The following is a 25,798-nucleotide window of genomic DNA, read 5'->3' as shown; positions in this document are numbered from 1 at the left end:
ATCGTACGTTCTATTAGTTCAAATCAAACGGCAACAGTGCTTCAAAGTTGCAGTCAAAAATCGTACGCAATCGTGTTTTGCCGACATACACACACACACACACAGACACACGTGCGGTCGCGGGGCGGCGTTCGATCTGACCGATCACAAATACGATGGTATTTGCCGATCAGCTGCTGCTGCGGATCGGACCGACATGGCAGCCGCGGTTGTCCGAACACGGCGCGACACGACGCGACACGATCGGTTCGCGCGCGCGGGGTCGTGTACCCGGCGATACGTTTTTACGATAGGTCGTGAACGGTGGCGGCGCGCAGTGTGCCGCTGTGCGCGTGTGCGGCCGATAATAATGGTATAGAACGGTATAGGCGGTGGACGGCGGTCGATGACGGCGGGGGGAACGGGAATATCGGGCGCGGGCGGCGCGTGTGTGTGTGTGTGTGTGTGCGTACGTGTGTGTCAACGGGTACGCAGCGCCACTGTTGACTGTTTTTATTATTGTTGTTATTATTATTTTTTTTTTCCTCCTCCTCTCACACCGTGACCACCGCCGTGCGTGTGTGTGTGTGCGTATCGGCCGAGTCTTCTGCGCGTCACCGTCGCCGTCCATATGCGTCGTAACTCGTCGCGCACATAATATTGTTATTATTACTATTATTATTATTACTGTTGTTGTTGTTATTGCGGTGCGGCTGATAAAAATCCGAGTGAAAAACCGAAAGGAAACGTCGCGCCCGAAGAGATCGTTTCGTATTCGTCGCTGTCGCCGCTGCCGGAGCACCGACGGACGAGAGACGGATGTTGACGGTCTGAGCCGAGCTGTGCGCGCCGTTCGTTCCCCGAGACGTTTTTCATTCATTTCCCGGACGCCTCTGACGGTGCGCGCGCGCGCGCGCGACAGTCGAAATATCCGCGCAACGACCGTGCGCCGATCGCGCGATTGCCCTGCGTACCCGTCGTCGGCGGCCGCGCGCCGACAGGTTTTCCGGGGACGCTTTTGTCGTCCGCCATGGACTCGTTGCGCGAACAGGTGATGATCAACCAATTCGTGCTGGCCGCCGGATGCGCAAGAGACCAGGCCAAGCAGTTGCTGCAGGCCGCCCACTGGCAATTCGAGGTAAGCGCGCACGATTCGCATTGCGATAATGTTGTCACTGTCCCGCCGGCGGCCTTTATTTCCACCAGTCCGGCCAAACGCCATTGTTCTGCACCGCTGCGTTGTTCGTCCGTCCCGACGTTTGCACCGTTCTCGGCGGCGGCGGACGTCGATCGACGCTAAACGACGTTTCTACGCCGTTCTTCGACTGATCTAAACTACCTCTGTCGTAGCTTCGGAGTTGGGCGTAGGGGTTTGAGTTGTCCGATGGGCCGTCCCGAGGTTTTTTGTTCGTCCCCCGGTTGTGCTTGTGCCCCGTGACCTTGAACTTCAAACCAGCCTAATATTCTTTTCTCTCCGCGTCTGCAATGTTTTTCATTGTTCTCAGTCCCAACGGTCGATTGGTCGTCGTACCGGACCGGGTAGACCGATACGGTGGTCATTAATTTGCCGTTAAGTACGAATCAATACCGTTATCTCTCCACCGTAACCTTGTGTTGTAATGTTATCGAATCGTTCCATTTTCTAATAACTCATAGCACTTGTAGGTGTCAAAACTGTTTTTTATTTGCTAATTTTGCTAAATTAGAAAAATACATCACTTCTATTTTGTGTACCTGTATCTTTAATGTTTTCATGAAATGTGATGATATCCAATTATTTTCCCTACGTACCTGCCTAGTAAGACATTTTTGTCCTTTCATTTTTATTTGTTATAATCATCAATTTATTTTAGGTACCTATTATGATATTACTAATTGATCAATTTAACCTGCTTGATCTGACATTCAAAAATTTGCAGTTCTGAGCAAACATATATCATCGTATCTAGTCTGTAACCTTGTCCTCTAAAATTGTTGAATCATTCAGTTTTATAATACTTGTAGAAGATACCTGTGTCAGGCTGTTTTGAATTTGCTAAGTTAGACAAAACAAAATGTACATATCTAGATAATATTCATTGTGTGTACTTTTACTAAATTTGATGATGACGTTAAAATACTGTATTACTGATTTTAAATTTAACAATAATCCTCATAATAAATGAAAAAAAAAATTACTGTCTTTTATAAAATCTTAAAAATATTTTGGTTAGATATTAATTAGTATACAACCTAAGATAAATAATTTTGAAGAATGCAAATCAGATAAAACAAACCTAATCTAGAGTTATATTGTATAGTATTTAAATTTAATTTTATGAACTGTTTAATAGACTATTCATAGCCAAAATATAATATAATCTAAGAAACAGAAGACTCGTAATTATAATAACCGTAACAAATATAAAATAGTCTTTTTACTGGTAAAATTAATTACCTAATATAATTATAATATTTATGTTAGTTATTGTTTAGATTAGTTTATGTTTACATGTTAACGATAAAACGGTTTAAGCACCATAGATTCTTACATTCTTGCAGGTGTAAAGCATATTGGATATACAAATAACCATTTTAACGCCATCATGTAAGCGTAGTAAATGTCATATTTCTTGTAAAACAATTAACTATATTGAAAACTTTATTGTTTCAGACTGCATTGAGTATATTTTTTCAAGATTCTTCTGTATCAAGTTGCAGTCAAAATTCAGCACAGTTTGGGTTTGGACAAGTGAGTTATTTTTATTGAAAATTAACAGTAGCATTTTAACATTTATATCATTTTTTAGATGACACCGTGTAATACCCCAGCTACACCACCCAATTTTCCTGACACTCTGATTGCCTTTTCACGTATGACAACTTCATCTGAAAATTCAAAATTGGGATCATCACCAAGTGAGTATACAAAACCCCTTACATTATGCAACAAAAATATAAAATTTATTTATGATTTTATTTGATTACATGTTTTTGATATTTCATCTTTGACTTGATACTGCAATAGTGCAATTCTCACATCATCACCAAATGGCATAATGGTTTTCCTGATTTATTAGCATTTGTTTCCCACCGTGTTAACAAATTTTATTTTTTATAGACATAATTGATCACACTACAGAATGTTACACTGACTTAACCAAACTTAGTTTTATAACACTTAACTTTTCTTTTATATTTACACTTATATTTTCATTATTAACATTTATGTAATCAATATCCCTTGAAGTATCTGATTATCAAATATATAAATATCATTTAATAGGTATAAATAGAAGTAGATAGTTAATATAATGTAGTATATATAGTATTTACCGGACTTTAAGACTAATAGACTTTTTTAAACGTCTTAGCAATATTTTACTATTTCAATCAAATACAAATCTAAATAACTTATTTGGTTTTGCTTTTTTACTATATTCTAAGATCATTTCGAACTATTTTTTAATTTAAAAACCAATTTAATTTATTTTTAAATTGAAGTACCAAAATTATTATCAAAGTAAATTGTTCATCATTAATCCAATATATTGAAAATAAAACTAGTAGTTTATTTTACATTTTATTTATAAAAAAAAAAAAATAATCTTAATTTTGTGATAAGTATTAATTAAAATATTTTATACAAATTATTTTTATTGTATGTTCTAGGTATGTCTGTTTCTCCTCAAAATAGAACCTCATTAGAAAACAGTCAATCAAAGAGGCATCCATATGCACATTTAGCGTCAAACACAGTTTCAAATAACACATAGGGAACAATCATGTATATTTGTTATTTTTAATATAAACTTAGCCATATTATTGTTTTAGTGTCCAAAGATGACACATGCTTTTTGTAACTTTTTACTCTAGAATAATATTGTTTAGAGATATTTTATCATTTAATTGTTATTATATATATTATCATTTTTTTTATTTATTATTTTATTTCTGTTAGAAGATATTTTCATTAGAATAAGTTATTTATGAAACATAATAAATACTCAATTTAAAATTAAGTTTAATATATTGTAATCATAATTCAATTTCTGTCAAAAACCACTCTGTTATTGCAAGATGCTTAACATAATAATTATATTAGTTTTTGATTAAAGAGAAAGATCAAACTTGACATTATTTTTTTTATTATTATATATATTTTTTTTTTATATACATAAATAATTTATATTATAATAGTTAATATCTTATTTTTGTTTGTACAACTCAAAATTTCATTATGACTGCGTATCGAGTTTAACAAATACATTACACAACAACAATAATAATATGTCCCAACAGTATAATATGTGATACATAACTGTTGTAGTGTAATGACTAAACTTATTATAATTAAAAATAAAATATAAAATTGTAATAAAGTATATACATTATTTTGTTTGAAAATTATGTTTATTTTATTCTATCATTGTCCCATACCCCGTATATGTTTCAATTAATCAATTTCATAGGCATAGTCATCATGCCCGTATTGTGTTTTATCACAAATAAAAGTTACATTCGACTATATTAAGTGTACGTGATGTGATTATAAAAGGTATAACAGTTTGAAAAAAAAAACAAAATTGTGTAATAATAATGTTGCACATTTAAAATATATTATAATATTTTTTATGTACCTTGTTGTAAAATAACACATTTAGGTTTTATCATTGCCCCGTTTAACAGCCGTGTAGCTACTCATAATATGTACGTAGTATGCATATACCATGATGTATCTTGAACACAATAAATACATAATTTCCTAACAGCTAATGGATAGGTAATTGTTTTGTTGTCCCTCTCTGTTTAACGGTGTAAAAACAAAAACCGCGCTACATGTAATTGTACGAAAAACCGTTCGCGTGTGCAATTTTTATTACTATGTAAATATCGTCATCCGAAGGCCGTCCAGTAAGCCGTTAAGAGTCGAGTCTGTGTCGTAACATTGGTTATAATAAGAGGACGTATCCGCATGTTATGATTCCGTCTTACTTACGCACAGGCAACAAGCTAATTTTACGATAAGAATCCATTTTACTCTATATAACTTTTAACATTAGAGCGAATTAACCAATTATCAAATAGGTATATAGGTACCTAGGTAAGAATATTATTAACGGTACATCGTTGGTTTTTTGACGATTCGTTAAGATTTGTATTTAATTAAAATTAAAGTATAAAAAAAACCTAAAAGTTGCCCTATAGATAATATTCTTACTTTTAAATTAAATGATATATCAATTCACTTAATTATTCGAAAAATTACTTAGAAAAATGGATTCTTCCTAACATAAAATTGTCCATGTCATGCATGATAAAAACACGACATGCAGTTATGCAGGTGCGATATTATATTCTCTGATCAGTGATCACAGCTGCAGTATTTGTAAAAAAATAATTTAATTTGTCATGAAGTTTAATTGAAAAATAATTTTCCATTATTTTGAAATTAAACTCTTATAATTTATATAAGTTCTTCAAAATTTGTTCTTTAAATGTTGAACATGAATAACTTTAAAATGTACCTTTATGATATTGAACTAAAATACGTAAGTCATTGTACCCTCCCTATGTGTCATGTACTTTGCCACTTTGGTGCCCACTGTCCAGTGTGTTCAGTCGTTCAGTGAACGGCGTAAGCAGTAAGCACCACTTTCCACCTAACAAACCCGCTTGTTGCGCCACTGATATGTAAATAAAATTGCTATTAAGTATTATTGTTAATATTTAAATATTATATACCTTATACCAATTATACCTAGCTGTATTGGTACTTCGTTTGTTACTCGATACTTAAATGCTATTATAAGCTTTGTGTGTCGATTATAAATATAAATGCATTGCGTTAACAATATTTTTGTTTATATAAATTAAACTTTCGAATTGTTTTCTATATACAAGGTAAAAACGTAGACTCGTGGCCATATGAGAGAAGTTTGGAGCCGTCGTACTTCGATTTGGTCTGAGACCAGAATCCATTTTTAGAAGTTCGGCGCCACTGCGTAGTAGCGCGTTAAAGACATGTGCGTGCACGTGCAGGAACGCTCCGTTATTTCTTTTATACTTTGGTTATGCACCTGCTTATGATCAGCGATTGTTGATCACTTACTTTTTAGTTTTTACTACACACGACATACGTTTATACGATACCCACAATTGGAAAATTTCCTACATTTAATTATTTAGCTTTTTAAAAACGGTCACTGGTCAGTATTGAACCGTTTGGAGCATAGGGATAATATTATTATTACAAAGAACAATTTGTGTATGTCCGTGTTTAAAATCTGTAATTTTATCACTTGCCGCTTACAAATATTGAAATATGTATGTAATGGTGATCGTGATCAAAAATCTAAAATATTATAATTAATTCCTATATGACCATGATGCATAGTGCATACGGTATATACCTATGTATAAGCTGTATTTATTAATTAATAATTTATCATTATGCTCATTATTATAGTTTAGTTTTAGTTTACTCGTTCTGTGTTCACTATAGTGAGTACTGAGTAGTGACTAGTTTTTTAAGTTTTTCTTTGTAGTCAGTGTGTGAGTCGTGAGTGTGACTAACCTTATCTCTAGAGTCTATACCATAGTCACAGAATAACACTATTATCACTGTGTTATCGAAGTGTCTCTGTTGTGCTATAGTCATAATGGTTTCAATGTTTTGTGGCAACTGGTGAGCCTGGAGGGGCACGTCGTCGTCGTCGCCGCCGCCGTGCTGCTGATAACGTAAACAAAATGATTTCAAGCGTACAATAATAAAATTTGAGTTAAGCACTTCGAACGGCTGTCCGTCGGTTTTCGGCATCCGCAATATTCAAATTCTTCGTCTGAATCGTGAGTCGTAGGGAAGTTTTCACATCTAGTGAACCCTTTTATTTTCGTCCGTTTTTTTCCTTTTCCTTTTCACTAGTGGTGGTGGTGGTGGTGGCGATCGACCCGCCTATTCACCGAATCCTGTTTGTCGTACTAAAGGTGTCATCGAGACATTGACACCGTGTCCACTCCCTGGATACATGTGCGTGTACACCCTTGCAACATCGTCCCAACGAATCGACAGATGACGGTTTGATGACATGACTGAAGAAAATTGGACTCATGTCAGCGACAGAAAGAGATATGGAATCGGTGAGTCCTCAGTTTGAACAGGTGTATTATTTATACTATTTAAAACTATTAACCAGGTCGTTTGTTTTTTTATCTGTGCAACTTCTTGGTAATTGTGTGTTGGTTATGAGTTTTGCTTGTTTTGACATTCTGATACAGCATTAGCTACATCTCTGTCGGTTTATGCGACACTGGTGATTGCTGTTTGGTACTGAGAAATGAGAATGTACATGATATATGACATTATAATGATTTTATTTTATATGAAATATAAATACCCAACATTAATAATAATCATCTAAAAACTGTTTGTCTACCTACTTAACATCATTAATTAGAAATATTCATCCAAAAAATAATTGGGTAGTTTTATATCTATTGAATATTTTTATAAAGTACTTTTCTTAATTTTTAAATAGATTATATACCATTTAAAGTATTTATAATATGTTTAAATTACAAAAAACATGATAAAAATAACTAGTGCTTAGTGTTACGTCAATACGTTTTAATGGATAAGCATAATGATGTAGTATCTAAGTAACTAGTCGATTGGAAAATACTACTTAGTAATTAGTATTAAATTTTCATATGAATTGTTGTGGTAGATAAAGTTATAAGAATTGAATTTATTGTGATGAGTCATTATTTTGGTCAATTTAATAACTAGTGTATAAATCCAATTATTTATTTGAATATTAAATTCACAAATAATATACTAATTAATAACACAAGTAAAGCAAATTTATTTATTTTACAAAATTTAATTTTAATATAAAATTCTTGAACAATATTGACAAAATGAATTGTTAATTATGTTCTCTTATCTCATTACTAAACTATTTGTAATTCTGTTAAATGTGTTAGCCATCAAATACAAAAAATATTGTTACTCCCATCATTACCTACTATACAGATACAGGATGAGCTTGTTAGCGAATTTCAATGACATCCAGTATTTCTAATTGAGTGTTTTAAAACAACACCATAACTGCAAAAGGGGACAAACTATACTGTTTTATATTCTATTATTTGTTGCGTGTTTCATTTCATTTATTAGTATAATTTATTAATTTGTGACCTGAATATGTTTTGATTTGTAGCCATTCATAACTATCTTCAAAGTGGACCACATCGTATCAAACTTTTGGCTGGTGAATGTGTTCACGTACTGGAAGAAAGTGCTGAATGGTATTACGGGTTTACTTTTAAGAATAAATCAACCCACGGAATATTTCCTAAAAAATTTGTTCATATCATGGATAATGTCGTGGAAAAATTTGGGTATGTTTGATTTTTTAAACTATTTATTTAGTGTTTAACAATTTTGTATCATTATTAGGCCAGCTGAGTTGACAGTTTTAAAACAACCACAAATTGTACATGAATTAACCAGCGTTATCCGAGAGTGGGGTGCCATATGGAAACAATTATACATAGTAAGATTACATCATTTGTAGTTGTACACATATATATTTATTTATATTTTTTTTCAGTCTCACAACTCAAATTTTAAAAATGTAAAAAATAAAATGTACGAATTAATAAACTTTAGAAGTAAAATATTATCTGGTACACTTCCAGTAGACGAGCTAAAAGAAGTACAAAGACTGGCTACGTCTACCATAGATATTGGAAACAAGTAAATAAATTTTAAATATAAAAAAAATATATGTTTTTAAATTATTAAATCATAACTAAAAATCATTATTATTCAAACAATGACTCATATGTGGTGTAATTTTTTTTTGAAATGACAGCTTATATTTTGTGTTATTTTATTTATATTAAAATTAATAATATTATGTTTATTTTTTTGTTTTCAGATTATTAGGACTAGATATGGTAGTTAGGGATGAACAGGGTAATATTTTAAATCCATTACATACACCAACCATCCAACTATACAAACACCACGAAATTGCCACAGAGCGCATCCAAAATTCTCATGTAAAATTTGTGTTTATTTACTAAGATTGTTTTTAAAATTTTAAATATTATCATATTTATTTTTGTAGACTGCTGGAGTATATAAAAAGTCAATACAGCAAATCAACTATTTGTATAACTATACTGTGTATTTATCTGTACACAATTTTATGTGTAAAATGATGGATGATGCTGAACTGCTATTAACATTATATGATGCGAAAAGTGGTAAATCGTTTTCTGAAAATTTTGCTATACGATGGGCTACCAATAAAATGGACCAAGGATGGTCACAGACTGATATTTTTCATAATTTCAGAGCTTTATTCACAGTAATATGAAAAAAAAAAAGAATTGTCTAATTCATTTTTTACATGTCAAAAATATTTACAATTGTCTAATTTTTAGGACTTAGGAACCAGAGATCTAACTCGAGAAAAAGTATACTTAGTATGTTATATAATAAGAATTGGTGGTATGGATAATGATAGTAACAGTAAAAAGAGTTGGGCTACAACACAAATCCGTAGACCATGGGGTGTTGCTGCTATGGATCTAACTTTATATTTTACTCAAAAATTGGAGAGTGATGAAGACAAGCATCATTTTATGCCATTTTTACCGTAAGTATATTTTGATTTAATTTCTAATTACATTTTTAGTTAAATTTGTTTTTTTAATTAGATGTGAAAAGGATAACCTAGAAAATACCCTAAAGAGATATTTAAATCTCAGAGACTATTCTCATAAAGAACACAAAGGTCAAGGATTGTATGTTAGTTTTAAACTACTTCACGGGGATATTAAACAAGTATTTTAATAATTATTTTAGTATTATTTTTTTAATTTAAACAATATTTTACTTAATTGATCTTAAACTGGTAGGTGCGTGAAGAATGTCCACATTTAGTACTCGGTAATGTTGCCTTGGTGAGAAAAATGGGCTTCCCAGAAGTTATATTACCCGGCGATGTAAGAAATGATCTTTACTTAATGTTGGTAAATGGAGAGTTTTCGAGAGGAAGTTTGTCTTCATCAGACAAAAATATTCAAGTTACTGTTACTGCATGTAATGAAAAAGGTGTTAAGTTACTAGTAAGTTATGATTGTTTCTGATTTAAGATATAAGTAACAAATATTTAACTCTTAATATCTCTAATACTTATTTTAGGGTGTAATCATGCTGGGTGGTGACTCTGAACCACTTTCAGATTTTAATTCTGTTGTTTATTATCATGAAGATAAACCTCGCTGGTATGAAATTGTAAAATTAGCCATACCTATAGAGGATTTTAAAGGTAGTCATTTGAAGTTTATGTTCAAACATAGATCATCCAATGAAACTAAAGATAAAAATGAAAAGCCATTTGCACTGTCATTTGTTAAACTAATGCAAGATAATGGCACTACTTTGAGAGACACATCACATGAGTTATTGGTGTACAAAGTATATAATACAAGATTTTTATTTTTCTAAAAATTGAATATTTTATGTAAAATACAATATATTGTATTACAGATTGATCATAAAAAATTTGATTACATGGACATATCGTATCTAAGTCTTGCTTCAAGGAAAAATGAATTAACAGAAACAAATAATCATATATCTGTACCTGGTTTATCCTTGGCTAATAAAGATATATTCATAATACAGTCAAATATTTGCTCAACAAAACTAACACAAAATGGTATATTAGTAAAATATTTTTATGTTTATTATATGTTTTAGTTACATTGCTTTTTTAGTTGATCTCTTGGGTTTGTTGAATTGGACGAGTCACCCTGACAAATTACGTACGAGTTTATCTGCTTTAATGATAGTTGATGGCGAAGAAGTAGTTAAGTTCCTGCAAGATGTTTTAGACGCATTATTCAACATTCTCATGCATAATTCTGATTCTGATCTCTTTGACAATATGGTTTTTGATTGTTTGGTTAGTAAATATTTTTAAACAGCAATTTTATTATTTTCATTATTCATATATTTTGATGTATGTATATTTAGTTGTATATTATTGGATTAGTTTCTGATAGAAAATATCAGCACTTTCAACCAGTTCTAGATTTATATATTAAAGAAAGCTTTTCTGCAACATTGGCCTATAAGTGAGTTATAACCTCAAATACGTTTGAAAATGGAATGTTTTACAATAAATATAATTATTGTGTGTTTTAGTAAATTGATAGTAGTTTTAAAGTTCCATTTAAGTAACTTGGAACAAACTGACAAAGATCTTCTTTTAAAAATAATGAAATCATTCAAGTATATCATGAAGTTTATTGCTAGATCACGTTTTTTGTTTTCTCAGTAAGTATTGTTATTTTAGTATAATATTTAATTTTGTATAAGAATGATAATTATTATGTATAAATAATTATGATTAACGTTAGATTGGCATCCTAGGTTAATAGACAAACCTATAAGTGTTTTTATTATGTTTGTTTGATAACAAATCTATAAACATAAGTAGGTTTCTTTCATAAAGACAGTATATTTAATGATTGGTGATAAAAATATATCAAAAAATTAATTTTTAAGATCAGTTGTAGGAATAGGAAAAAGAGACTGATCCTTAAACTAATTGAGAGGAGTTAATTATAAAACAAGGGTTTTGTTGCATATAGAATTATAATATAGTTAGGTGGAACAATTATTGCCATATTTATTACTTCATTGGTAATTCTAACCAATTTCTATAAAATTAAAACAACAAAAATAGATTACTGGTAGCCTAGAATGAACAATATTACTATTATATATTAATATTTAATTTAAATATGCTGAACATTAGATTATAATTGTAGTCATGCCTATGAACAAATCATATCCCTGTCCAAAGTATTTCATTATTAATTATTAATAATAATGCATTTGTGTATGTTATTATATTTATATATATCTCATTAAATACCTTTTAACAACAATAAATTAGTAGTATGTCAAAAATAAATATTGATCCATTCTATATGTACTCCCAATTATAAAAATGTTACTTATCTATTTTTGTTATGATTGTAATTTGTTTATATTGTATTTTGTACTAGTTAATTGTCAATGTTGTTAATGTAATATGTTATATATGTATTAATTATATTTAAATAGATTATATGAAGGCAAAGGACAACAAACTTTTGAAATGTCCATGTACGAAATGTTGAAGTTGATATCCAATTTAATGTGTAGTAACTCAGATTCAACATTATTTTTACAAGGAGCATGTCTTAAATATATTCCTCATTCAATTCCTGACATAATGACTGTCTTTAGTACTACACAATTAAGGTATATAATTGTATTATTTATTACTAAGACTCAATGTTAGTGTGATTAGTATATTTTTACTTATCTGTTGCACTTAAAATTTTCTGTTAAAGTACATTACTGGTGGAACTCATTGGTAACTTACCCCCATCCAGACTAGTGAAACAAAAGTTGATTACCATGAGTGATATAGTTCATAGCCAACTTTTTTTAAACTCAGATTGCCGTGCCATATTACTCCCATCTATTCTTGCAAGAATTAAAGAGCTTTTAGAGTCTTCTGACGAGGTATGTATCCTATTTAAAACTAGATATTTCATTTAATTTTAATGTACTCAAATATTTTATCCAATCATAATAATTTCTACTAATATTTTACCAATTTAAAATAAACTGATTGATTTTTCTGTCATAAAATGTTTTATTTAAATTTATAATTCAAGTAATAATTGGTTGGTTGAAAATATTTGCTCACATTTCATTATTATTTTGTTGCATCTTGATTTTTGCAACGTGCATGCTCGTGTTTTAAATACAAATTGTGGCATAGTATATTCAATATATTTTAACTATCAATATATTGTTGTATACTCACATATATAGTGTCTAGACTGTTTTAAAACAAATCAATATTTTGAACATTTATTAAAAAATATTTTAAAACCACCTAGACACTGTGTATATAATGTATATTTTACATTAATTTTTGTTTTAACCCAATGGCAATATTTTTCATGTGTATAAAAACAAAATGGAATGAATTGTGTATAACTAAAAATGTGTGTTAACATAATATAATTGTATAAATATTTTAACATATTTCAGTATTATGAGAGTTTACCTCGTGGTTGCTTGTTGGCCTACCACTCACAGCACATTGGCAACCTTGATTTGTTTTGTGCTTTTATTGAAATACAATTTATCAATTTTAATTGTTTAAATTTCGCAAATACTAATACAGTAATACTAAAATATGTGGGTAAAATTATTTATAAAAGTACCAAATTTATATTTGTTTATCCTAAAATCTATTTTTATCTTGATCATTTATGTAAAAAAAAGTACTATCATCTTTTGCTATTTCTTCAGTACACTAAAAGTATCATTTTAATTCTTCTTTTTTATTCTAAAATTGATTTATGCATTTGGGTATTGGATAATAATTCATATTTATTTACCTATTTAATTAATGAAATTAATTTTACTTAATATCATTATTTTATTTCCAATGTTATAATATTAAGTATGATGTAACTTAAAAAAAAATATATTGTTATAATACGTTATTAAACTTTGAATGGCATTGAATAATTTATTAATTTATAATTAATAACAACAAAATATTTGAATGGCTTGTATACAATTTTATATTAAAAATTAACCAATAATATAAATACTGCATGTTTGTTTTGGGATTTAAAAACAAAAATTAATACATTTAATTATTTGATATACTAATATTTCTATAATAGTGATAAACTAATAACTAATGAGTAATGAGTAATGACTAATAATATTGAATTGGTTTTAGGTAACAAATAAATTAACTCAACGGAATTTTTTTTTACAATTCTGTAAAGTATCTGTATAAAAAATTATATTTGAGTACTTTTATGTTTGAAAACTATTTAAAAATAAATGCATTATTTAAAAGTTACATATTAGAAACATTAGTGTTAATTTAATTTAACATTTAAGATTGACTACATAGGATATTCGTATTTATTAAAAAAAATATTATTTAACAGTACATATTTCAGAAGTTTTTCAAAATTCTATAAAGCAATGGTGGCCAAACTTTTTTTAACTCTGGCCATAAAAAAAAAAACTTATTTTACTGCGGGCCTTTTTGTATATAAATTAATTTTTTTTTTACTAAATATAAAATATAGTTCTTTCGCGGGTCGGAGTTGGCCCACGGGCCGTAGTTTGGCCACCACTATAAAGTATAAGGTCATAAGCGTAAATTTGTGCTTAACAATATTGAATAATTGTAAATTTATTTTAAAAATTTCAGTTTAAATTATCTTAATGTACATGTAAAAACAGTTTTTGATTATTTTGAAAAAATAAGAATATAACACGATTAAAACTTTGTTAATATTTAATTAACATATACAATTATTATTTGAATTTTAACATAGCTTATGTCCATTGATTTAATCATTACATTATTTAATTGGCTGCACATCCGTGTTGGGTCCGAAAATTATATTAGTTTTAAATTTTATACAAATTGGGTCCGGACGTATATAAAAATTTGTAAATAATATGGATTACGTACTTTTTGGCAAAAAAATAATATACATTAAAAATTAGAATTTACTGATTAAAAAAAGTATCAGTGTACAAGTATTCTTATTGCCTGACGAAGTTGAAAACTGTTTTACAAACGATTTATTAAGTATTCAACCAGATGACGAATGATTACAAATGTTAACTGACAGTCTTAAGTTTGTAAAAATAGAAAGGAAAATGTTTTTTTTTTCAGAACTTAACTAGTACAGTATGATTTTTAACATGAGAACCCAACTAGTACAGTAAGCTTTTTATATGGGACCCAACTAGTATGTGCCGGTTTAATTTCTTAATCTGTTTAATATATCATTTGTTTTATTTTATTTTATGTATGGACACTTAAGTAAAATATTTTATATAAATTTATTTTAATAAATTATGATGTATTAGGTATAAAAAAAATATCGAACATATTAAAATAAACAAAGCACTATTATGTGCATTTATCTTGGAGAATTTAAGGAAATCGTCTTTCATAAAATGTTGATTATGTTGACAATGTAATCTTATATCATAAAACATTAAATAATGCCTTTATCTTTTATAGTAATAATAGTAAAATAATTAATATAAAAAAATCTAATTAAATATTTTTTTATGTAATTTAATTGTCGTTATTTTTATTGTTGGTCATAAACCATTAGCTCAATTTATTCTGAAATAACAGTTGGACTTTTTTTTTTTAATTTAATATCAATATAAGGTACTTATTAGAAAAAGAAAAAAATCTTCGTTAGGTGATGTTTAGTAGTAGTATTTATTAACTCCACCAGGCGAAAACTAGCATCGAGTTTCGAAACAAAACAAAATCAGTAGCAAAAATTGCCAAAGTGCTGGGAGAAAATGGCCGCAAGTTACTAGATTCTCCTGATATGAGTGATCAAGTATGTTAATTATAATTATGCATTTATACTCATTAAATAGGTTTTTTACTTTAAAAATTTAAAGCTTAAATTTAATTTAATTTTTAACTGTGTTTTATGCCACCAATAAATTTTATTAATTACATATTATTTCAGAGTAACATAACATAACAGTTAAAAATAAATATTTTTATGAGTTATGGTAATAGTCATGAATAGTCCATGTAACTTTTGTAACTCAAATGTATGGGGTACCTAGTACCTACTGAATTAAAATATTTAAATTAATTGGATACCGATACTTTTTAAGGAGTATAATATAGGCAATTTTTAGGCCTTTTCGCTTATCGTATAAATGTTTGTGTAGTAAGTGATGATAGTGTAAGTGTTGTATTTGAGTATAGTAAAAAAGAAATAGCCAAGTGTTGTACGTGGATGCACATGTCTATAATATTGTGATACATAAATATTAATTATTTTAGATTTTTGTCTAAAAGTATCAATATTTTGATAATTTGTATTAACTAACACTTATTTAACCGATACAATTTCTAAAAATATATTTAAATTTGTTATGAAGTTAACTTTAGAATGATTTTTTTACATTTTTATTTAAAATTTTGAGCGATGAATGTATTGATTTCACAATGTTTTTTCTTTGTTTGTGTATAATACTAGATAAGTTATCAATAAAATGCTTAGATTTTCGACTTTCATGGCGATTTTGGATAGCAAATTGGGTAGAAACTTTAGAGAGGTCAAAATTAAAAATTCCCTGTAATTTTTTTTATAATAATTAGGCAATTGGAATTTTTACGCTAAACTATAGTTTTTGACGAAATTGATTTGGTTATACTAGAAAACGAATAATCATAGATACTTTCATTAAATGTTTATATTATTATCATTTTAAATCTACAAAAATATATTTTAAATATTTAGACGTTTTGAGCCTTTTATAAGCATGAGAAATTTTCAATTTTTTTAGTTTTTTTTCTATAAAAAATTATTTGCTTGGTCAAAATTCTTAAAAATGTAATAGTGTAATACAATATCCTTCATAAGTTGTTCTTATATCTGTATAAAAATATTAAAAATATATAGACACAATTTTTTTTAAAATGCATTTAAAATTAGAATTGTGATGAAATTCGTCATCAATCATCATCATAACAATTTACAAATTATTATGTAGTTAAAAATTCATAAAAACTTCGTTTTGTATCTAAATGTTATAAATTTAATACAAAATTCCTTATAAGTAATTTATTCTCATATTATAAAATCTAAAAAATGCAGTAATTTTTTTATAGACATTTTGAGTTCAAATTTGGACAAAATTACTTACTTAAATAATAAATAGCAATGTTAATTATTTTGTTATAATTTAAAAACATTATACATACTACATAGGGACTTTTACTTATACTTTATTATTATGAATTTTACACAATGGCATTTTAAATTTATTTTAAGGTATTATCTATTTATATTATGGATCTATTTTTATTTTTTTACGGTATTTACAGAAATATGTTATTAAATTTTAAATTAGCGAAGTTAATATAAATAATATAATATTTTATAAATGTTTATTATTATTATAATTATATAATAAATGCAATATTTCCTGAAAAAAATATGTCAACATATTGTAATACTAAAAATAAAATAAATTACTTTAAGAGCTATATTTAAAAAAAATACGTGAAATATACTTGACGATATAGGCTGACAGGTCATTTCCTCTAACAATCGGTTTTTATTCATCATTGATTTAAAATTTAACACAGTGACTCATTGAACACCTAATGTACAGCAAAGCAGTACTTGCCTATCACCTACTTAGAATTAAATTTAATTTTGAAAGGATTGAGTTCAATAAAATGGAAAAGTCGTTTTTAATTAAATTTAAATTTCTAATTAAATTATGCTTTTAGAAGTCGTACCTGAATACTAAGATAATTGGTATGATTTGCATAATATATTATTAGATTATTAGATCATAAGTATAGATAGTAATTGTTAGACGGGGAAAGGAGGATTGAAAATGCTATTCCTCTCAAAAACAAAAATACATTCAGAGCCTTATAAATTAAAATTATTGACATTATTTTCTTGTGATATTAATTAGCTTATTTTGTGAAGGAAAATTTTAGCTCTGCCCCTAAAAAATTCAATAAAAAAATCTATGCCTATGATGATAAGTCTATTTTAGTATAAAACAGTTAGTATTGAATTTCTACAAAAAAATTAAACTTGATGAAAATGTATTTACTAGAACTTAAAGTACTTCTAAGTTAGCATTTTCATTTTATATTTTATCTATCTTGTATTTTTAAATATTTATCCTTTTGTCGTATGCATTTATAATTATAAAGTTATTTTTTAAAATTTCATCTCCTATTTTATATTATATATTGTTTCTATTTTATGGTCTTTTTATTTTTAATTAAGACTTAGCAACTATGGCCATTGAATATTATAGTTTACTGCAGCATTTAATTTGATATAATTTGAGTAATGTTTTTTTTTATTTTGTTAACATTAAGTTTTTAGTTTTATTCTCGTATAAATATACAAATATTATATTATAGCATAAACATTTGCTTTATGTATAGACGTCTTTATTTTTATGCAAATCGAATAATTTTTTAAATTATTATTATTTTGCAATATTGTGTATTATTATTATTTTGTTTTTTGTAGACTCTATTGTATACCACTTGGCCATCATCTAATTTCGATGAAAATAAACTAATTCGACGTGCATTTTTAATTTGTTTTTACGACTGTGTTCATTGTGTATAGGTGGAAATGTGTGTAAAACTGTTAGGCGATATTATGGATTTGCTGTATGTAGCTGACACGGGATCGACATTTCGTGATATCACCGAAATTATGCTTACTGTCATGCGTACGGTCATCCAAACCACCATAGCGATGAATCGCGAAGGGACATTAGTGGTAAGTATATACTATGATGATTTTTTTTAAGTATTTAATGTGTTAATATTTTTATTTAAGACAATATTTTAATTAACAAATAACAATGTACTGAAGTACTTATATACCTATACGAGTAAATAGTGGCAAGAGTGTTCACTGTCAAAATAATCATTCTGTCTTATTATAATATCGACTAACGATTTCGTATTTTTGTACTGTAGGGCTATCTCGTGTCTATCATGATATCGACGTTACGCCAGATGACCGCCGAACACTTTGACATATACATCAAAAACTTTCCTACAAAAATTGACTTGTTAGATTTCCTCATGGAAATACTGCTCGTCTTCAAGGATCTTGTTATACGGCCGGTATTTCCCAAGGATTGGTGCGAGATGATAATGCTTCAGAACAGGTATGACATTGCTGTACTTTTGAGCGCACTGCTCACTTTACCGTGTCCGCAATACATCACAATCATTGGCGCAACTAGGTAAAATGAGGTGCGCTGAGGCTTGTGCACCCCAAAAATATAACTATTTTAAAGTAAATTTTATTATTAATTAAAATAGTTAGAACTATATTGTATATATTAAGAAAAATAAGTAACTACTATATTCCCAGTTATTATATTAAATATTCAAGGAATATATAAATAATTTTGAAAAGTGACCAAAATTAAATAAATATAATTTGCATTCAAGAAAAATCTTGTCAAAATAGTTTTGGTTGTTTTTATTTTGTTAATCTGTAATTGTATTATCAATATTAAAATAAAGTACAATAATTAGTATACAAATATACATTTGAAATTATTGTTATTATAAATATATTTTAAAGACTAAAGGGTAGGGGTATGGGTTATCGAGGCAAAGCCTCACGGGTCTGAGTTCTTCAATTTTTGTGCATCCCTTAAAATATTGGTCTAGTTGCGCCTATGAAAATATTACATACTCGTATACAGAATATAACATATTAAATTTTGAAGTATATTAATTTTGGACTATAGTGTCCATTACCAAATCCATGAAATAATAACCTCCTCCTTCTCTAAATCTTGGTTAACTGCAAGTTTTTTATATTCATTCATATATATTCACAGCAAATATTTATTTTAATATTTCCTTACACAGTGTAATATTGAAGTCATTGAGATACTTTTCACACACGATCCGTGATTATTTTTTCAAAGACTTCGAACACCAAGCATGGAATAATTTTTTCCATTGTGCTGTCACATTCTTGACTCAGCCATCTCTTCAGCTAGAACAGTTTTCATCCAATAAACGTTGGCGAATTATCAGTCGGTACAAGGATATGCGCAGAGAAACTGGATTTGAAATCCTGAGCATGTGGTTTAACTTAGGTAAGGCTTTCATAGAACATCACAGTAGCATTGTCCATCATGCCTTTTTGGGTGGTACTTGATTAAGTTTCAGCTTTAAATTTTACTGTCATTATTTAATAGGGCAGTACAAAGTAAATTTCGTTCCTAGTCTGGTGGGCTCTTTCCTAGAAATGACATTAACACCTGAAGTCGAGTTGCGCAAAGCCACCATACCTATATTCTTTGATATGATGCAATGCGAGTTTTATTCGTGTTTTGATGGTCATGCAAACAAACGAGACTCAAGTAACATCAAAGCCAAATTCAATGAAGTAAGACTATTTTATTAAATATTATCCCCTGAATTTGTAACAAAATAATGTAAATATTGTAATGTGGCTTATCAAATTTATTTTGTTTGACAGTTTGAAAATGAAATGATTGCCAAACTTGATCACTTGGTTGAAGGTGGTAAAGGTGATGAACAATTCAAAGAACTTTTTGAATCTATAATGTTAAGGAAGTGTGAAAATCATTCTACCATGAGAGACCAAGTAATTAAAATATTTCATCCTTAAAGTTAAAAAGCTTTAGAAAGCAGACAAGCAGAGTATTTTACTTCAGGGTTATTATAAGTACTGGCAATTATTAATTGTGTAAACTTTTCCTGATTATTCCAATAATTTTAAGTACACAAAATAAATTAAATATATCTCATTACATTTTAGTACGGGTAAGATAGTTTAACAAATATTTATCACTATATACAAAAATATTTAATTTCTATTATTTTGTTATATTATGCAACAATTACACCAATACTAGTTTTTTTTTTTAATACACGGAGTTATTATAATTTATAACTAAATAGTAAATATTATTTCAAAGTAAAGTAAAATAATACAATTTCAATTTCTATTAATATTTTTCATTTGACAATATTCAAGTCATGAACCTAGAGTTGAACAATTTGAGTGATGTAGTGTTCATTATGTATTAGCATAACAGTTTAATTAAAGCACATACACGTATAGTTATCTCTGGGAAAATAATGATTATTAATTTTTAAAAAAAGTGATGCATATGACATGTCATACTAGCAATATAACACTATGCCTACAAAAACAAATATATTATTATATTATTATTTCTGCAGTTGTTTTTTTTTTTTTTTTTTTTTTTTATTGAATATTATACTTAAAAGTATCTTATGTTTAAGTATATGTGTATAATTATATAGGTCTTTTTATTATACTCGTTGTTTTTACTAAAAAATCTTACAAATCTTCAAGGAATAAAATAAAACATTTTTAAATATGGTTTTATTGAATTTCAGGGTAACCGATTTGTTAAAATAGTCACCGGTCTTCTGGAACGATTACTAGAATATAGAGCCGTTATAAATGATGAAAACAAAGAAAATAGGATGAACTGTACTGTTAACTTATTGGTAAGAAATATATAAAACCTTTTTTTAAATACTATGTAATATTATTAGTTCTATAAACTTTTTCTTTTCATCTAGAATTTTTATATGGATATAAAACGACAAGAAATGTATATCAGATATGTGAACAAACTGTGTTCTCTTCATTTAGAATGTGATGACTTTGCCGAAGCTGCATATACTCTCAGATTACATAGTGAATTACTATCGTGGTCTAATGATCTATTGCCACCTTTATTACGGTCTCCATTAAGATACCCGACATGCGACACACATAGACAATTAAAGGAAGCTTTATACCATGACATCATTGATTATTTCAACAAAGGAAAAGTAAAGTATTTATTAAGTTCAAATAATTTTATAGAAATTGTATTATACTATTTTTCAGATGTGGGAATGTGCTGTGTGCATGTGTAAAGAACTGGTGAGACAGTGTGAAAGTGAGACATATGATTATATACAGCTAAGTTCATTGTTACAACGTATGTCAAACTTCTATGATAATATAATGAAGCAGCTTAGACCTGAACCAGAGTATTTTAGAGTTGCATATTATGGCAAAGGTTTTCCTTCATTCATACAAAATAAAGTTTTTATATACAGAGGCAAAGAATATGAGCGTCTTAGCGATTTTTCAAATAGGACACTGAATCAGTTTCCTAACGCTATCTTAATGCAAACACTATCAAAACCTGGATCAGAAATCACTGAATCTTCTAATCAATGTATCCTTTTAAAAATGAAAACTTTTATATTGAAATTGTAGTGAATCATCTTGATTAACATTTTTAATAAACATTATTTATTTGTTTATATTAAATAAATGATTAATCAATTATACACTTTAAAATAATAATGATTTGATATATGAAAGATTTGATATTTTTAAATTCCCTTAACAATATAATTAATTTAGATATTCAAATTAACAATGTAGAACCTGTAATGGATGAACGGAAAGAACATTTACTAAGAAAACCGATCAGCCAGCAAATACTTAGACATTATAGGTAAACTATTATACTAGTTGACAATGTAATTTTGTAATTGAGTATATAATAATTAAGTATTTTTGTATTCTTTTATAATCTTAGGGTGAATGATGTAAAGAGATTTAAGTTTTCAAGACCATTTTACCGTGTAGATCCTAAGGTAAACTCAAATGATGATAATGAATTTGCAAATCTATGGATTGAGCGCACAGTTTTAGATACAACATATTCATTACCTGGCATATTACGATGGTTTCCAGTTAAACATTTTGATACGTATGAAATAAGCCCACTTAAAAATGCAATTGAGACTATGCAGGAAACAAATAAGTAATAAACGTCAAAGTATTTCTCCAATTAGTATTAAATTTATTGTCTTTATTATAGGTATCTAAGAGAGTTGATAATTGCACATCGAAATGATTCAACATTACCATTGAATCCTTTAACTATGAAATTGAATGGCATATTGGATGCAGCTGTGATGGGTGGAGTGACCAAGTACGAAAAAGCATTTTTTACATCTGAATATTCAGTGAATCATGAAGAAGATGAACAACTTATTGAAACACTAAAGGATTTAGTTGCTTCCCAAATACCATTATTAGATATTGGTGTAAAAGTACATAGTGCACGAGCTCCACCGTCCTTGACTCCTTTGCAATCACGATTTGAAGACTGTTTTGAAAAAATGAAAGTGCATATTGAAGAAAATTATGGCAAAAAAGTATGTTTATAACAAATTACAAATCTTACAAATTTATTTTTCAATTATTGTTGAGTATTTATTTATTGTTAATCCTTTTAGACTTGTGATATTAAATTTGATGTGATAAAAATGAGAAGACATACAACCGCAGGAAGCCGTTTTAATGAAAAAAGATATTCTGGTTCTAGCATAGGATCTACAGAGTGAGTCAATGGTGTAATTGTAGATAGCAAGAGAGGCATTTCCCTTTTTGAAATTTTGGTGGGAGAGGCCGAAGTATAACTTTACCCCTACCCCCAATTACAGCACCTATTTTGAATGATTTCTTATTTACATAATATTATTTAACTAAATGGGTACCTACGATTTGTTTCTAAGCCATACAATAAGTTTTAATTTTTTTAAGACTTGTGTAAAAATAAACAATTAAGTTATGATTTTGATGAATAAATGATTTTGCCTCTTCTCCTAGTTGTTATTTAAATGGTTACGTTACTAGTGTAAGACAATTAATTTACATTCATTTAAAGTAAAAAAAATTAATACTGGTTTACTTTCATTTTCAGAGGACAAAATGGTGTAACTAAACAATCTCTTATGTCAACAACTTCATTGTCTTCCAGCTTAGCTATCTTTGCAGGACCTGTATTAGTGTCTGGTTCGAATAAATTTGGTACTATTGGGGCGCTCACAAGAAAAGATAAAAAAGAAAAAAAAAGACGTAATAGGACTGTATCAAAAATGGCAACAACAAATGATAGAGATTTGAGCATTTCTAGCAACTCTGCTAGCAACAGTCAGTGGTATGCAGTGCCTGACGCTGATAATATGTCTTTAAGTTCTATAAACAGTAATCTCAGTGTATTTTCTTCTCCTACACCTGTCATTGAATTACGGCAAGAGGTAATTTTACAATAGTAATTCAATAACTATTTATCAATGAAAATAAATAAATGTTTGTCTTAAAAATATAGTTGACACCCAAAAGGCCTCTACGCTCAGAAGTGGAAAAAGAGAGGCGCTTAAGTCGGCCCAATAGTGGTCAATATCAATTTTCAAAGTTACCATCCATGAATAGTCTTAACAGAGATTCTTTAGGTAAGTAAACAGTAAACACTATAATATTTTAATAGAGTATTATTGTTAATTGTTTTTTGTTATTTTTACTAGTAGCAACAGATTCAACAGCAAGTGATGATGACACTCCTCCCCCATTACCTGCAAAAACCAGGGAATCGGATTATTCAAACCTTTCAGACAAGGATAGTATGGGTCTGCCAGATTATTGTAGTCCTATTATAATGAATAATATTATGGTCAGTGTTCATGTTTTATTTTGTACTCAATATGTATAAGTAAAATACTAAGTAATATATTTTTCTTATTATTGTTGCATGTCCAGTCAGAACAGCCGTTACAATTAATCAACTCACAAGAAAACAATAGACCTCCAACACCTCCTCCCAAGAAACCTCCAATGAAAGCTCCTGTATAAAAAATGTAAATAATATTTAATTTATTGCTTTTCCTTTTATAAAAAAAAAACTAATGAAGCTGTGACCTATGAAGAATGATTTTATTATTTTCGATATTTTTTAATTGAGTTCATCCAATTTAATTAGTATAACCATATAATATTTGTAATAATGTAATATTATATTACAAATTTAAATCAATTATATTTATACTAAACAAAGAATATAATATATATCTTTGATTATTCACCGATCAAATTTTATTAGTTTATATTAATATCAGTACAGCCTCATTTTTTTTCTTTTTGATCAGTGAAACCTTTTTTTGTTTTGTATTGAGACCTATTGGTGCAATAATTGTATTATGTGCTAAAAAAAAACTATTCTTTAATCTCATTTATAGATATTATTTGTTTTAATTTATTATATTCATATATTTGTGTGTTAGTAGAAAAATGTATATAATAATATGTTAGTGAAAATTATATAGAATAGAAACTTCATCTTCTTATTGTTTGTGGAATGTACTATCTGATTTTATAGACTGCTTTTTCTCTCCTCTTTTGTAATATGTATTATTTTCATATATGCATATTTATTATATGTATACTGTATAGTGTGTACACACACATATATATATATATATATTTATATCTTTACATATTTTAATAATAATTTTAAGTTAATAGTACTCGAGTTGCTCAAAACAACCTGTTTACAAAAGAACTGTCAGTAAACATGCAGTTACCATGTAAAATAAAAAAATTACCAGAGCGCATGTCAATTATTTTATACAGATTTCACAATAAATCCAATGGCCGTTATATTTTTATAATATACCACTAATATATTTATATAAAATTATATATATTTTTGTATTCTTTTAGTAATAACATGTTCATTGTTTTTACTACTATCTATATTTTTGTGTTTGTTTTTGTGTTTGTCGAGTGTTTGTGTATTTTATACTTAATATTATGTAGTATTTTTTTTTTATATTGACATGAACATTATTTGCATTTCTATTATATTATGTATATATAATATTGTTCAGTCATCCAGATTTACCAAAGGAATAAATGTTTTAAGTATTATTGTGTGATTGATTAATTTACACCATAGGTATTATTATTTATTATTATTGTCTACGAAATATTATTATTTATAATACCTAATAAGTAATAATAATAAAAATATTTTACATAAATGCCTTCAGTATGTACATGTCTGCTTCCTGACATTTTCTTTTAACATCAAAAGACCCTGCCGACTGGTCAAAAGCAACTAGGGTGGGCGGTAGAGTGTCTTATTCTCCGACTCCTCCTCTCTCCCATCACCAAAAAAATCTATTTTTTCGCCAAAAAAAAACAAGGAACGGGTGGGAACTGTTTACCACAATACTGCCACCCATTTTTAGCCCTTACAAAACTTTTTCACATAAATGTGGAAAATCTTAATATGGAA

General features: G+C 28.4%; 2 protein-coding genes across 5 annotated transcripts; both read left to right on the top strand.

Moving 5' to 3' along the window:
* Positions 1 to 516: 516 nt before the first annotated feature.
* On the top strand, positions 517 to 4,365 carry LOC132921496 (UBA-like domain-containing protein 2-B). Its single transcript, XM_060984550.1, has 4 exons — positions 517 to 1,117; positions 2,633 to 2,710; positions 2,769 to 2,877; positions 3,631 to 4,365. The coding sequence occupies exons 1-4, from the start codon at positions 1,010 to 1,012 to the stop codon at positions 3,732 to 3,734; spliced, it is 399 nt and encodes a 132-aa protein (XP_060840533.1). The 5' UTR covers positions 517 to 1,009; the 3' UTR covers positions 3,735 to 4,365.
* A 2,261-nt stretch (positions 4,366 to 6,626) lies between these two features.
* Positions 6,627 to 25,541, top strand: LOC132919709 (dedicator of cytokinesis protein 1). Of its 4 annotated transcripts, XM_060981499.1 has the most exons (34): positions 6,628 to 6,807; positions 6,884 to 7,098; positions 8,181 to 8,361; positions 8,420 to 8,516; positions 8,574 to 8,719; positions 8,904 to 9,027; positions 9,096 to 9,338; positions 9,415 to 9,629; positions 9,691 to 9,817; positions 9,892 to 10,101; positions 10,178 to 10,453; positions 10,526 to 10,697; positions 10,756 to 10,943; positions 11,015 to 11,115; positions 11,186 to 11,317; positions 12,113 to 12,292; positions 12,385 to 12,559; positions 15,343 to 15,453; positions 18,244 to 18,399; positions 18,603 to 18,796; positions 19,515 to 19,747; positions 19,850 to 20,040; positions 20,134 to 20,262; positions 21,045 to 21,158; positions 21,234 to 21,488; positions 21,547 to 21,883; positions 22,075 to 22,168; positions 22,253 to 22,480; positions 22,538 to 22,877; positions 22,959 to 23,062; positions 23,426 to 23,762; positions 23,834 to 23,957; positions 24,030 to 24,175; positions 24,262 to 25,541. In XM_060981499.1, exons 2-34 carry the CDS (start codon positions 7,047 to 7,049, stop codon positions 24,352 to 24,354), a joined length of 5,805 nt encoding a protein of 1,934 aa, XP_060837482.1. In that variant the 5' UTR covers positions 6,628 to 6,807; positions 6,884 to 7,046; the 3' UTR covers positions 24,355 to 25,541. The 4 variants fall into 4 exon arrangements, with proteins under 4 accessions (XP_060837483.1, XP_060837482.1, XP_060837481.1 ...); XM_060981500.1 differs by having other exon boundaries at positions 6,627 to 7,098; positions 24,033 to 24,175; XM_060981498.1 differs by having other exon boundaries at positions 6,628 to 7,098.
* The last annotated feature ends 257 nt before the right edge of the window (positions 25,542 to 25,798 follow it).

The sequence above is a fragment of the Rhopalosiphum padi genome, chromosome 2, assembly GCF_020882245.1.
Source record: "Rhopalosiphum padi isolate XX-2018 chromosome 2, ASM2088224v1, whole genome shotgun sequence".
Taxonomy (NCBI): domain Eukaryota; kingdom Metazoa; phylum Arthropoda; class Insecta; order Hemiptera; family Aphididae; genus Rhopalosiphum; species Rhopalosiphum padi.
This window is presented reverse-complemented; position numbering and strand designations above follow the sequence as displayed.

Excerpts from the sequence above, each read along its gene's own strand:
- LOC132919709 (XM_060981499.1), top strand. The coding sequence starts at position 7,047 with ATGACTGAAGAAAATTGGACTCATGTCAGCGACAGAAAGAGATATGGA. Across the intron at positions 9,630-9,690 it reads CATTTTATGCCATTTTTACC|ATGTGAAAAGGATAACCTAG; the intron begins GTAAGTATATTT and ends TTTTTTAATTAG. Across the intron at positions 21,884-22,074 it reads CACTGAATCTTCTAATCAAT|ATATTCAAATTAACAATGTA; the intron begins GTATCCTTTTAA and ends TAATTAATTTAG.
- LOC132921496 (XM_060984550.1), top strand. The coding sequence starts at position 1,010 with ATGGACTCGTTGCGCGAACAGGTGATGATCAACCAATTCGTGCTGGCC. Across the intron at positions 2,711-2,768 it reads CACAGTTTGGGTTTGGACAA|ATGACACCGTGTAATACCCC; the intron begins GTGAGTTATTTT and ends ATCATTTTTTAG. Across the intron at positions 2,878-3,630 it reads AAAATTGGGATCATCACCAA|GTATGTCTGTTTCTCCTCAA; the intron begins GTGAGTATACAA and ends TGTATGTTCTAG.